The 11,610-nt window shown below is 30.1% G+C and overlaps 2 protein-coding genes across 2 annotated transcripts; both read left to right on the top strand.

The window, feature by feature from the left end:
• The first annotated feature begins 7,286 nt into the window (after window positions 1-7,286).
• Window positions 7,287-8,094, top strand: LOC110808055 (uncharacterized). The gene has a single exon (XM_022033392.2). It carries the CDS (start codon window positions 7,443-7,445, stop codon window positions 7,899-7,901), a length of 459 nt encoding a protein of 152 aa, XP_021889084.1. The 5' UTR covers window positions 7,287-7,442; the 3' UTR covers window positions 7,902-8,094.
• Window positions 8,095-9,376: 1,282 nt separating this feature from the next.
• On the top strand, window positions 9,377-10,260 carry LOC148252847 (protein GRIM REAPER-like). The gene has a single exon (XM_088207520.1). The coding sequence runs from the start codon at window positions 9,536-9,538 to the stop codon at window positions 10,022-10,024; it is 489 nt and encodes a 162-aa protein (XP_088063646.1). The 5' UTR covers window positions 9,377-9,535; the 3' UTR covers window positions 10,025-10,260.
• The last annotated feature ends 1,350 nt before the right edge of the window (window positions 10,261-11,610 follow it).

Here is an 11,610-nt window from a genome sequence, read left to right as displayed (position 1 = left end):
TCACCATTCTTTTCTCTACAGGTTGACCGAAGCCAAATCACCAAAACACGAACCTCGCCGGAGGGTCGCCGTACCCGAGAGCGCCGCCGCCGGTAAGCTCCGCTTTTCCGTGATTTTTTGGCCCCCCGAGGGCCCTAGGGTTGTTTTCTGACAAGGACCGATGCGAGTGTGGCCGAATTCGGCCGAAAACGGCCGAAAACAGCCAACCCGAGGCGACTCGCCGCCGCCAGCGGCGGCGTCGTCGCCGGAGCACGGCGGAGCCGCCGTGCCGGAGTTGCGATTTGGGCCGAAAGAGGCCCTGGGCCTAATTTGGATTTTTTTGGAACACGTGCAGGTATTGTTAGCGTGTTTCAGTTCCCCGGGAAAAATTCAGAGAAAATTAGGGACAGCCTGCCGGCGCACTGTGAATCGTATTCGGATCCCGAAAACAAGTAAGGACCCCTCACCCTATTTCCTATCACGGTATTAGAGTTCAAAATGATAAAACGGTATTTCTTGAATTAACGCATGTGTGAAACTGCTTAAGGTTGCTAATGGAGCCCGAGTCTAGTGTGATTAATGATTTACTGTTGTTTGGCATGTTTTACACTGTTTTACAGCTTTAAATGCATTATGGGGTTTGATGTGTTCATTTTATAATTTCGAATGCATATATTACTGTTTTATTAATTATGGGTTGAATGACTGAAGAACTGATACTGTATGTTGTCTGTTCGGCATGAATTACGATTTGCTTGTTTAAATGTGAATTGATGATGCTTATTGAGGAAAAAGGGAAATGAAACATTGTATAGACTGATAATTGTATGATGGGGTCAGCCTGACTAGATATCCTGGGAGATGGTGGACGGACCGGGTCCGTAGGGAACCCTACCGGGATTGTGGTCTCACATGCCGGACGGGGCATGGAGATCTTATGGTTTTGGCGCCCATACCGGACGGGGTATGGGGACGGCCCGTTTCACCCTCATACCGGACGGGGTATTGAGGTTTATGGTTTTGGCGCCCATACCGGACGGGGTATGGGGACGGCCCTGGAAACTGATTATGAATGTTAAAGGTTAACGGGTAGCGGGACCCCTAGGGACCCCCATGGATACTAGTAGGCTGGTAAATGAGAAAAGGATATGTTGTATAATGATTGAATTATAAAAGGCGTGATAAGTGCTATGTTTTACAGCTTACATTATTCCATGATTGTGATAATGTTATTATTTTTCTTATATTGTTTTCATAAATTCCACCGAGGTAAGTGGATGGTAAAGGTTTTCATGTTAATAAACGAGTTTATTGTAAATTATGCTCCATTGGTCTTTTTGTGGTTTTCTACCCACCTTTATCTCCGTGACGGTGAGATATCGTGATGTTCTTACTGGGCTAGTGTAGCTCACTCCTTAATTAACCATTTCAGATCAGGAAGACATGGTTCCCGAGCCCGTTCCGCAGGAGGACGACGAAGGGGATGCCTAGAGACTCTGTAGTCATACGCATAGTTTATTTTCGAGTTTTCTTTCTTAGTTAGTTTAACCTTTTATATTTTAAGTACGTTTTTTGGGTTTTTTCGTGTAAGGGATGTTAACTGAAATTTTGATCTCGCTTCCGCATTCGATATATTTAAATACTCATTTCTTTTTTAATATTTTCCGGGGCCGTTACAAGAAGTGTAAGTTTTCATAGATTTCCCGTAAATATCGATTTAGTTTCCATAGATTTGTTGTAAATATCGATTTGCTTTAAAATATTATTGCAATACTAATCATTATTTAACTTAAAGGCCAATCGTTTCTTTCTTCGAAGGTAAAGGTTTTGAGTCAAAATATGCCTTTGTGTATCTCTTCGTTTAAAAATTATTTGTATTATATTATAATTAATACATATATATATATATCACTAAGTTACAATTCTATAATCTTCTTGAGTACAAGATTAATGAAAAGCCAAAATCACCAAGAAATCATCTAATATATACGTAAACTATATTATAACTTTTACGATAAAATTATCAATTAGTTTTTAAAATTGAACACTTCTTATAATTTGATTTATCATATTTTTTTTATATAACATTTTGACGCCTTTCTATTCATTTCAAACTCGTGGTTTTCATTCATTTTCTAATAAAAAAAAATTAAAACTTATTACATTCTAACTTAGCTCAATTAAAAATATTTAATCGTCATAAAATATTTTTTTCGTTTAAAAAACATAATATACTCATTAAAATTTAATTTAATTTAGGCATTATACTAACAGTAATATAACAATAAATAAAATTTTCGATTCTAATAAATCAAATATTATACGACGACTATAATATTTAGTTAATTATCCAAATTTTAGATTTAACTTATTTTTAGATCTATATTTTGAAGAAAAACCAGATGCCGGAGAAGGAGGCCGACCGCCAACCTCTACTGCACCGGAGCCACAGCCGACCGCCAAAAAAGGTAAAAATTCTCCCTATCCACTCAGAATTTAATTCCGAACATCCTTGTGGTCAAATCGGAGCAAAAGGGAAGGCGGGTAAGCCAAAAACTGCAGCTAAAGTTCGGCAGAGCATCTGCGGCCAAAACACCAAAACTCTTCCGACGAGTTCATTCTCGATTCCTGTTTCAGGTGATTTTTTGATTATTGTATTCACCGTCCTTTTTTGTGTAGCTTAGCCGAAGAAAGAATCTCAACTGCGAAAGAAGACTGACGGAACTGTCACACCCGGAGGTTCTCCTCGTCAGTATAAATCAAATATTATAAGACAGCTATAATATTTAGTTAATTATCCAAATTTTAGATTTAACTTATTTTTTGGAATTATGTTTCGAAAATTATTGTGTATATCTATGTATATTATTATAAAAAGTGAATTTATAAATATAAATTTTATTTGATGAAATTTATTGATTACAGAATAATAATTACTAGAAAAATTAGAATTAACTGCCGCATTGCCAGGTGCATTGGCAATGAAAAACTCTGCCTGGTACAAAATCTTGTTCGCAATGTCCATAGGCTTTGCTGCTTGCTACAAGGCAAGCTTTTTGACAGGCACTTTCATCACAAGGGTTCATTTTTATAGACTGATGACACGATTCTTGTCCACTGACCAACACACCTGATCATCATTAAAAAATCACATTTAATAATTAACCAAACACAGTAAATTCCTATTAATATATGTATATATATATATATATATACACACACGTATAAGTATATATCATTTAAGAAGCTAACATTACCTGAGATTACGAGGAAGAGGAGAAAGAAAATGCAAGAAAGCTTTGCCATGATTGATGATCTCCAAACTCAAATGAAAATCTTGAAATAAAGAAATTAATATGTTATAATTATGTGGAAAATTATTTGGTATATATATATATATATATATATATATATATATATATATAGAGTGAGAAAAGATTATGATAAATTAGTGATTGAGAATTTTGGAAAGTAAAGGAAACAAAATCGTAATCATATATTTATAAGACCAGTTTAGTATTTTACAAAATCGTAATCAGATATTTATAAGATCAGTTTAATATTTATAAAATCTACTCATAAAGTATAAAAGATGAAATTAAACATGAAATCACTCAAAATCTTCATTCTATATGTTAGCACTCTTAGTATGCATTACCAAAAAAAAAAAACGTAATCAGGTTAATAATATCGATGATTTTAATCTTGATTCTCCAAACGATCAAGAACCAATATTTTTTTGACAAACAAACCGAATTTTAGTAGTCTCTACTCGCAACTTACGACAACAATTCAAAGATTTGTCACGTTAGGGTTGGGGTAAGACGCGATTGTGGGTAAGAAGAAATACATAAACGAGTCGATTGATAGGTTATAAACTATAGAAGTATGGTAAGAAGTGTAAGTTTTTGTTGATTTGCTGCAAATATAGATTTAGTTTTCGTAGATTCGCCGTAAATATTGATTTCCTTAAAAATATTGTTGCAACACAAACTATTACTTAGGCTTTGGTTGTTGGTATGTTTCTTTTGCTAGAGATGATGGGTTCGGAGTTATATTGTATTTTTATGTGTCTCTTCGTTTAGAGATTATTTATATTATACTATGTTTAATATATATATATATATATATATCACTTAATTTATATATTTAGTAGTTGAAATTAGTTGAGCTTATCCTCATCTTTCTCCTGTTTAGTTCGAGTTGAAATGTTTTAAAAAATAACTTAAAAGATGATTTTAACTAAAAAAAAAATATTACGAATTAAATTACAATTGAGTGCGGATTTCAGAAATTTGTCTTAATTTTCATGCTCGATTGAGAGTTAAACCTTTTTTTTTTTGTGTACTCGAGATAAAATTACTAGTTTGAGTATTTATAGATTATAAGGAATGAACGATAAATATGTAAATATATATAGAATATAATTTAATTTATTCATCGAAACAATAATTAATAAAAGGGGGGAAAAAACATAAATTTAAAAGTAGATTCAACATGGCCAGGCACATTGGCAGTGATAAACATTTGGTAAATCTTGAACGCACTGTCCTGTGGCTTTGGGGTTTTTTTGAAGGCAATCTTTGTGACAAAGACCTACATAACAAGGGTTCATGTGCACAACTTCATGACACAGTTCTTGTCCATTCACCAACACTTGACCTGATCATAATCCAAAAAAAAAATCACATTTAATAACATATATATACATATATTAATATATTAATCGTGTATTAGTAAATCCGGCTAAAGCAAACACCGGAATAATTATTTTAACAATATTTTTAAAATTTACAGTACTAATTACAACGACTCAGAACGTTCCATCCTATTAATTCAGTTGAAAAAAAAATTGTTATAACTCACTATCTGAAAATATCAGAATAATTATTTTAACGATACTTTTAAAAATTTATAACACTAATTACGACGACCCAGAACGTCTATTAAACTAGTTGAGAAAAAATTGTTATAACCCATTACAGAAAATATCGAAATAATTATTTTAATAATATTTTTAAAAATTTACAGCACTAACTATAGCGACCCAGAACGTCTATTAAATAAACCGGTTGAAAAAAAATTATTATGATCCATTTCAGAAGATACCGGAATAATTATTTTAACAATATTTTTAAAAATTTACAACATTAACTATAACGATTCAGAATGTCAAGTTGAGAAAAAATTGCTATGACCCATTATAAAAAATACCGAAATAATTATTGTAACATTATTTTTAAAAATTTACAACACTAACTATAACGATTCAGAACACTCGTTAACCCAATTAAAAAAAAATTGCTATGACCCATTACAGAAAATACTCGGAATAATTATTTTAATAATATTTTTAAAATTTACATTGGTAATTACGATGATCCAGAACGTCTATTAACCCAGATGAGAAAAAATCGGATTGACCCATTCCACACACTTCGATCTTGATTAATTTCTAGCAGAATTAAACTTTAATAATTTAATTAATTAATCAACTAAGTAAACATTATCAAATCAATCAACAAATTAACATTACCTGAGATGAAAAGGAAGAGAAGAAAGAAAATGCAAGAAAGCTTTGCCATGAGTAGTGATGACCTACAAAACTCAAATAATAATGGTGAAAAATAATTTTGATAATGAATAAATTAATATGCACTGGTTATGTGGGAGGTTATTGGCTATATTTATAGAATGACAAAAATATTATTGATAATGGGAATATATATATATATATATATATATATCTATTTTTTGAAGAACATTCATGGGTATATTCCTCACATCTCATTTATTTTATACAGATATTTTACCAAAATTAAGGTATAATTATTTTATTTATATTTTTATTAGAAATTTCTTTATCTCTGTGTAATTTTACTTATATAAAAATTTTATATTTATACTATTTTCGATATAATTATAAAAATTACATTTTGTGCATTGCATAATTTAGTAAATTTTCAAATTTGTTTTCATTAATTACTATATGTATTAGCTTTTGTTAGTTGGTGCATGCATGATATAAATACATGTAATATTAATTAATTAATTACTTTTTTTTGTTTTTGTAAAATAATTATTTTTATTATATTAAAAACTAATAAAATTTAAAAATTATTTACACACTAAATATAACGTAATATCTAATATAAAAATTTATAAAATTAAAAATAGTCATTCATTAAGTTTATTACTAAGTCAAGACATATAATAATGTGGAAGTGCTATTATAACGATGTTATGTATATATATAATGTTAATTAGAGGAAAAGTTGGCACAAAGATATATAAAATGTGTGTGTGTATATATATATATATACATATATTTAATTTTGTAGACATCTTTGACTGTTAATAATATCATATTTCAAATTAAATTAATCAAATTTTATTTTGGATAAAGATTAGAATAATTAGATTATATTTCAATATTTTAAAAACATATATGTATATATAGATGAAGAAGCTAAGTTTTGCACGAATTTTACTAAAATTTAAACCCGACCCAGATAAAGAACAAACTCCAACAGTCTTACAATCTATATATGTTTATATACATATATATATATATATGTATATACACATAAAGCTTTGAAATCAATTTGGGTGACAGAAAAAACATACAGTCTCACAATCTCTCTGAGTTCTGTCAAGTTCCAACAAAATAAGTTGGCTAAATTTGGCTTGCCAAACTACTTTTATAAGTCAATTACAATCAAATAAGTTTTTGGTCAACCCTGCAAATCAACATATATATATGTGTATATATATATATATATATATGTATTTGGTAATATAAGTGAGAACAGACTACGTGAAAGTGCTGTTATATATATGGTGTGCTAAAAAGCTGGCACGAGGATGTATACATATACATAAAGTATTATATTTAATTTATTCACATATTTGACCAATATTATTATACTTAATTCATATATAATTAAATCAAATCTTTAGTCCAACATGCAATGTATTAGTTGACTTGATTAGCTTTCCTACCACCTAAACTTTGGGATTTGTTTGGTAATACTAATTTTTTTTTCATTAAGTAAAACTTGTTCTTGATTTTGCACTTGTCAATATTGAATTCAACGTGACTGGCTCCTCCAATTTGCATATACATACATGTATGTAAGTATATAATTTATTGAACTTCTTGGAAGCCCACTTGGGTCGGGTTAACTGCAATCTGGTTTTTACACGCCCAATTCATTTGACCGACCCACTAAACATTTCCAAAGAGATATTATATTGTATCCATAGAGACCAAACTTTGTCTATAAAAATCCCATGCAACTCTCCATTCTTCTCCATCCCAAAACACAAACGCAGTCTTCTGCATTCCCTTCTTCTTCTTCTACGGAGATTTAGTTTTCAGACTCCTCTCTTTTACTCTCAAATTACCCAGAAGCCAAAAAAGATAAAATTAAAACGCCCAGAAGCCGAAAAGTAAAATAAACATGCAATCAATCAGGTTCTCCGTTGTGCTGTTTACATTGTTCGTGGCTGTTGCTGCTACTAGTACTTTTAGTGTGCAGTTACCAAAAGTAGACTCATTCAATAATATCAATGATTCTAATCTTGATTCTCTAGATGATCAAGAACCAGCATTTTTTGAGAAGACAACCCGAATTTTAGCTCGAAGAAACCGGCCTGCCATCATGACATGCAACAATTATCCAAAGATCTGTCGTCTCAAGGGCAGTTCAGGAAGCAATTGCTGCAAGAAGAGGTGTGTAAATGTGTTAACTGATAAGTTAAACTGTGGAAAATGTGGCAAGAAGTGTAAGTTCTCGGAGATTTGCTGCAAAGGCAAGTGCGTGAATCCAATGTTTCACAGGAAAAACTGCGGAGGTTGTTCGAACAAGTGCAAGAAAGGGAGCTCTTGTCTCTATGGGATGTGTAGCTATGCTAATTAGTTCATATGTATATATATATATATATATATACATACACACACACAAACCAACAAATACACAAAGAAAACAGGGTAGATTCAGTTACATTACAAAAACATTCTTCTCTACAAAAAAGTAGGGTTATATATTTCCAGTCATTTGTAAACTTTTAAATGGTTAGACAATCGTCATTCATCTCCAATTTGAAGAGTTCCATTGAATGCTTTATTGTTATTCAATTCTGTAATCTGAATATTTTTGCAATAAATATTAATTATCTTTTTAAAAAAATTATCCAGTGGTTGTTTTTCTTTGAAATTATTTCAGCTCATCACTTTCGAAAACATGTATATATATACATGGGAATCGAATTAATGTATATATATACACACGTACGCAAACCACCATGGATATTATTAGAGTTATGCATTTATTTAACGATGAGTTAATATATATACATTAATTATAATATAATGAGTTAAGAATAGCTTAACCCGTAATATTTAATTTAAACGAATTTAGAGTTTACCACATCAGTATATCGATGAGATTGCAGTCATGAAATTAGATATTATTATATTGAATTTTGATAAAAAATATTTTATAATTATTAATATCTGATATAATTATTTTTATTATTAATAAAAATACTATAATATTGTTTATTATTATTTTATCTGAAAGTTATAATCATAGCCTGTTTTTTTTTTTTTTTCAACCTCGGAGATCATCATGATATATATATATATATATATGTGTGTGTGTGTGTGTGTGTATACACACTGTTTCTTTTTTCAGTGGAACAGCATCATATTTGCATGTATACGGTCATGCAAAATTAAGATACAAAAGGAGGTGGATATTAGTTAGCGATACAAATAGAGGAATATCAACCGAAGAGAATTGGTAATTCTATATATATATATATATATCGAAGAGAATTGGTAATTCTATATATATATATATATATATATATATAGAATTCTATATCAATTGTTAATTCTTTTCATAATGTAATTATATCTAACTAGTTCGTGTTATACACATATAACTTTTAAAATTATGTGTACACTGCAGACTTTATAGTTAAATAAAAATTAAATTTTATTTTATATTCAAAAAATATATATATAAATATATATAATTAAGTTAATACATTTTTTATTTTTATTTCAAAAAATAAGCAAATGTGTTTTTTCTATACATATTTATAAATATATATATACATAGATTAATTATCTCCAAGAGGGAAATAGATTCATTTTATACATACTTACCATCATAATATCTGTGTGTGTATATATATGTGTATATATTTTATATATGTATTTGTTACGTACGTACCTCAATTTCCTTGTTAATATTTTCTTGGAAAGCCTAATCTTCCACGCCCTTGAAATTTGACCAACCCACTAGCCAGCAACATACTAATGTCTTTTAAACGAACTCGTTTCTCCAACACTTTATTCTTCCTTCTCTATAAAAACCCATGCAACTTACCATTTCTTCTCCATCCCAAAACATCTCTTCCCTCTACGAATGCAATTCTCCCCCATCTCTCATAAACCTCTTTTCACAAACCTATATACATATATATATATACACTAGGTTGCTCGCAAGTATACACACATACCCGAAATTCTAAACCTGAAAACATGAAATTCATCAAGATCTTCCTTGTGTTTTCCGTATTCGTGGCTCTAACCGTTACTAAAACTCTTTCTAACACCTTATTGAAACAAAATCCATTCGATAGTGATGAAAATGACGACAATACTGCCTTAAATGAAGCCTACGATTATATTCCTGTCAAAAATGATGGTAAAGAACCAACCTCTCTCCAAGGAGCAAGACGAATTCTAGTACAAAAATATCGGCCTTCGGTGATGACATGTGACAAGTACCCCAGAGTTTGTCGTACCAAAGGTAGCTCGGGACCTGATTGTTGCAAGAAGAAGTGTGTGAACGTGACAATTGACAAGAACAACTGTGGAAAATGTGGAAAGAAGTGTAAGTATTCAGAAATTTGTTGTAAAGGAAAGTGTGCGAACCCGATGATCGACAGAAAAAATTGTGGAGGTTGCTCCAACAAGTGCAACAAAAAGAGCTCGTGCCTTTACGGGATGTGTAGCTATGCTAATTAAATCCAATTAATGTTAGGTCAAAAACAAGTATAGTTAAAATTAGATTTTTTATATAATTATTTTTCAGATAGTGAATAATAATCTAGAAAAAAATACATTCTTATTATATGAAATTTCCTATATGTGTTTATTTATTGTTTGAATTGTACAACATAATCGCTAGATGTGTGCAAGTCCGGGGCATCTATGTACTATTATAGTTTTCTAAGCAATAAAGATTGGATTTAATTCGTCAACTATGATTTGAGAACTAATCGTTGTATTATTGAGTTAAATTGATTTCTGTTTGAAAATTTAAATTGATATAAAAGTTATAAATTTATTATTTATGCTTTAATAGCCATTATAAGAAATTAATTATTAAAAAAATATAACCATGAAGAATCGAAAAAAGTCAACCCTTTTTTAAAAATATATTAATATGGTGAGTAAATATAATTCAATTATACTTCTTAGATAATTGGTGGTTAAAGTTGTATTGAATATATACGTTTTTTCATCTACAAAAAGTTACGAATTCGGATAAACTGTACTTTCGTATGTAATCTCAGTTGGAAGCTACTTCTATTAAATTTTGTTTAGTGTATATGTATCATCTAATTAATAAATATACGAATTCATTCAACACTAGGGTTTTTATCGCATGTCTTGAAGGATCTTTTGCTTTGTTGTGCAAGAAATCGCCTTTTTCCTCGAAAGGAAGTAGGCAGGTTTTCCCGACTCTCCATCTTCTTCAAATAACGATCACCTTTATGGTAATCTTGATTAGTAATTTTATAGTTGTTGAGGTATGATTCGTCTCTAAGAAAAGATTGTGACGTGGAGAGTTTGACAATTGTAATTGGTATAAGTAAAGGCAATACGAGAAAAATATTCGACTGACTCCCTTGGAGAGACGGACTAGTGAATTGGGTAGGTTAAATTGAGCAATCGAAGGTTGAAGATGTATTGAGATTGAAGAAGTCGGGTATCTATATGTGTATATATATGCATATGTGTATAAGGTAAACATTTAGGTAATGGAATGGTTTATATATATTTTAATGGTCTAACAAACCCATGTATATATACGTCTCTACGTTGACGTTTTAGTTTTCTTCTTCACTAGTTACTAACATTTCTATATATTCATATATATATATATATACACACACACAAACGTATATCTATATATATAAATATGATCTAGCACACAGAAGAAAAGCAGCTTTCTAGCGAAAAATGGACTAGACAAATGTACTAAAAATAATAATTACATATATGGAATATTGGTTATACCATTTTTGTGTTTTAAGTTACTTAAAATAAATTGTTATGTGTTCAGATAATATAATAATTATAAAAAAATATTTAAAAGATATATTTAATATATATATATATATAGTAATTTATATTATATTAAAAAATGTTAAGCTCTCTAAAGTAAACGTCCCTTTTAAAGCTCGTGCAATCACGTTTTGTGTATATATTACCTATTTAGCATCTAATCGTGTCTACCACCTCCAAATCTCTTGTTTGTCTATATACATATGTGGGTCTGTGTATAAATACATATACATATATATATATATATAGAACACTATTGA

This window comes from Carica papaya, chromosome 7, assembly GCF_054855325.1.
Source record: "Carica papaya isolate Zhongbai chromosome 7, ASM5485532v1, whole genome shotgun sequence".
NCBI lineage: Eukaryota > Viridiplantae > Streptophyta > Magnoliopsida > Brassicales > Caricaceae > Carica > Carica papaya.
The sequence above is the reverse complement of the archived record's forward strand: the minus strand, read 5'-3'. Positions and strand labels throughout refer to the sequence as shown.

What these genes read in the sequence shown, in the direction of transcription:
- LOC148252847 (XM_088207520.1), top strand. Translation starts at nt 9,536, where the DNA reads ATGAAATTCATCAAGATCTTCCTTGTGTTTTCCGTATTCGTGGCTCTA.
- LOC110808055 (XM_022033392.2), top strand. Translation starts at nt 7,443, where the DNA reads ATGCAATCAATCAGGTTCTCCGTTGTGCTGTTTACATTGTTCGTGGCT.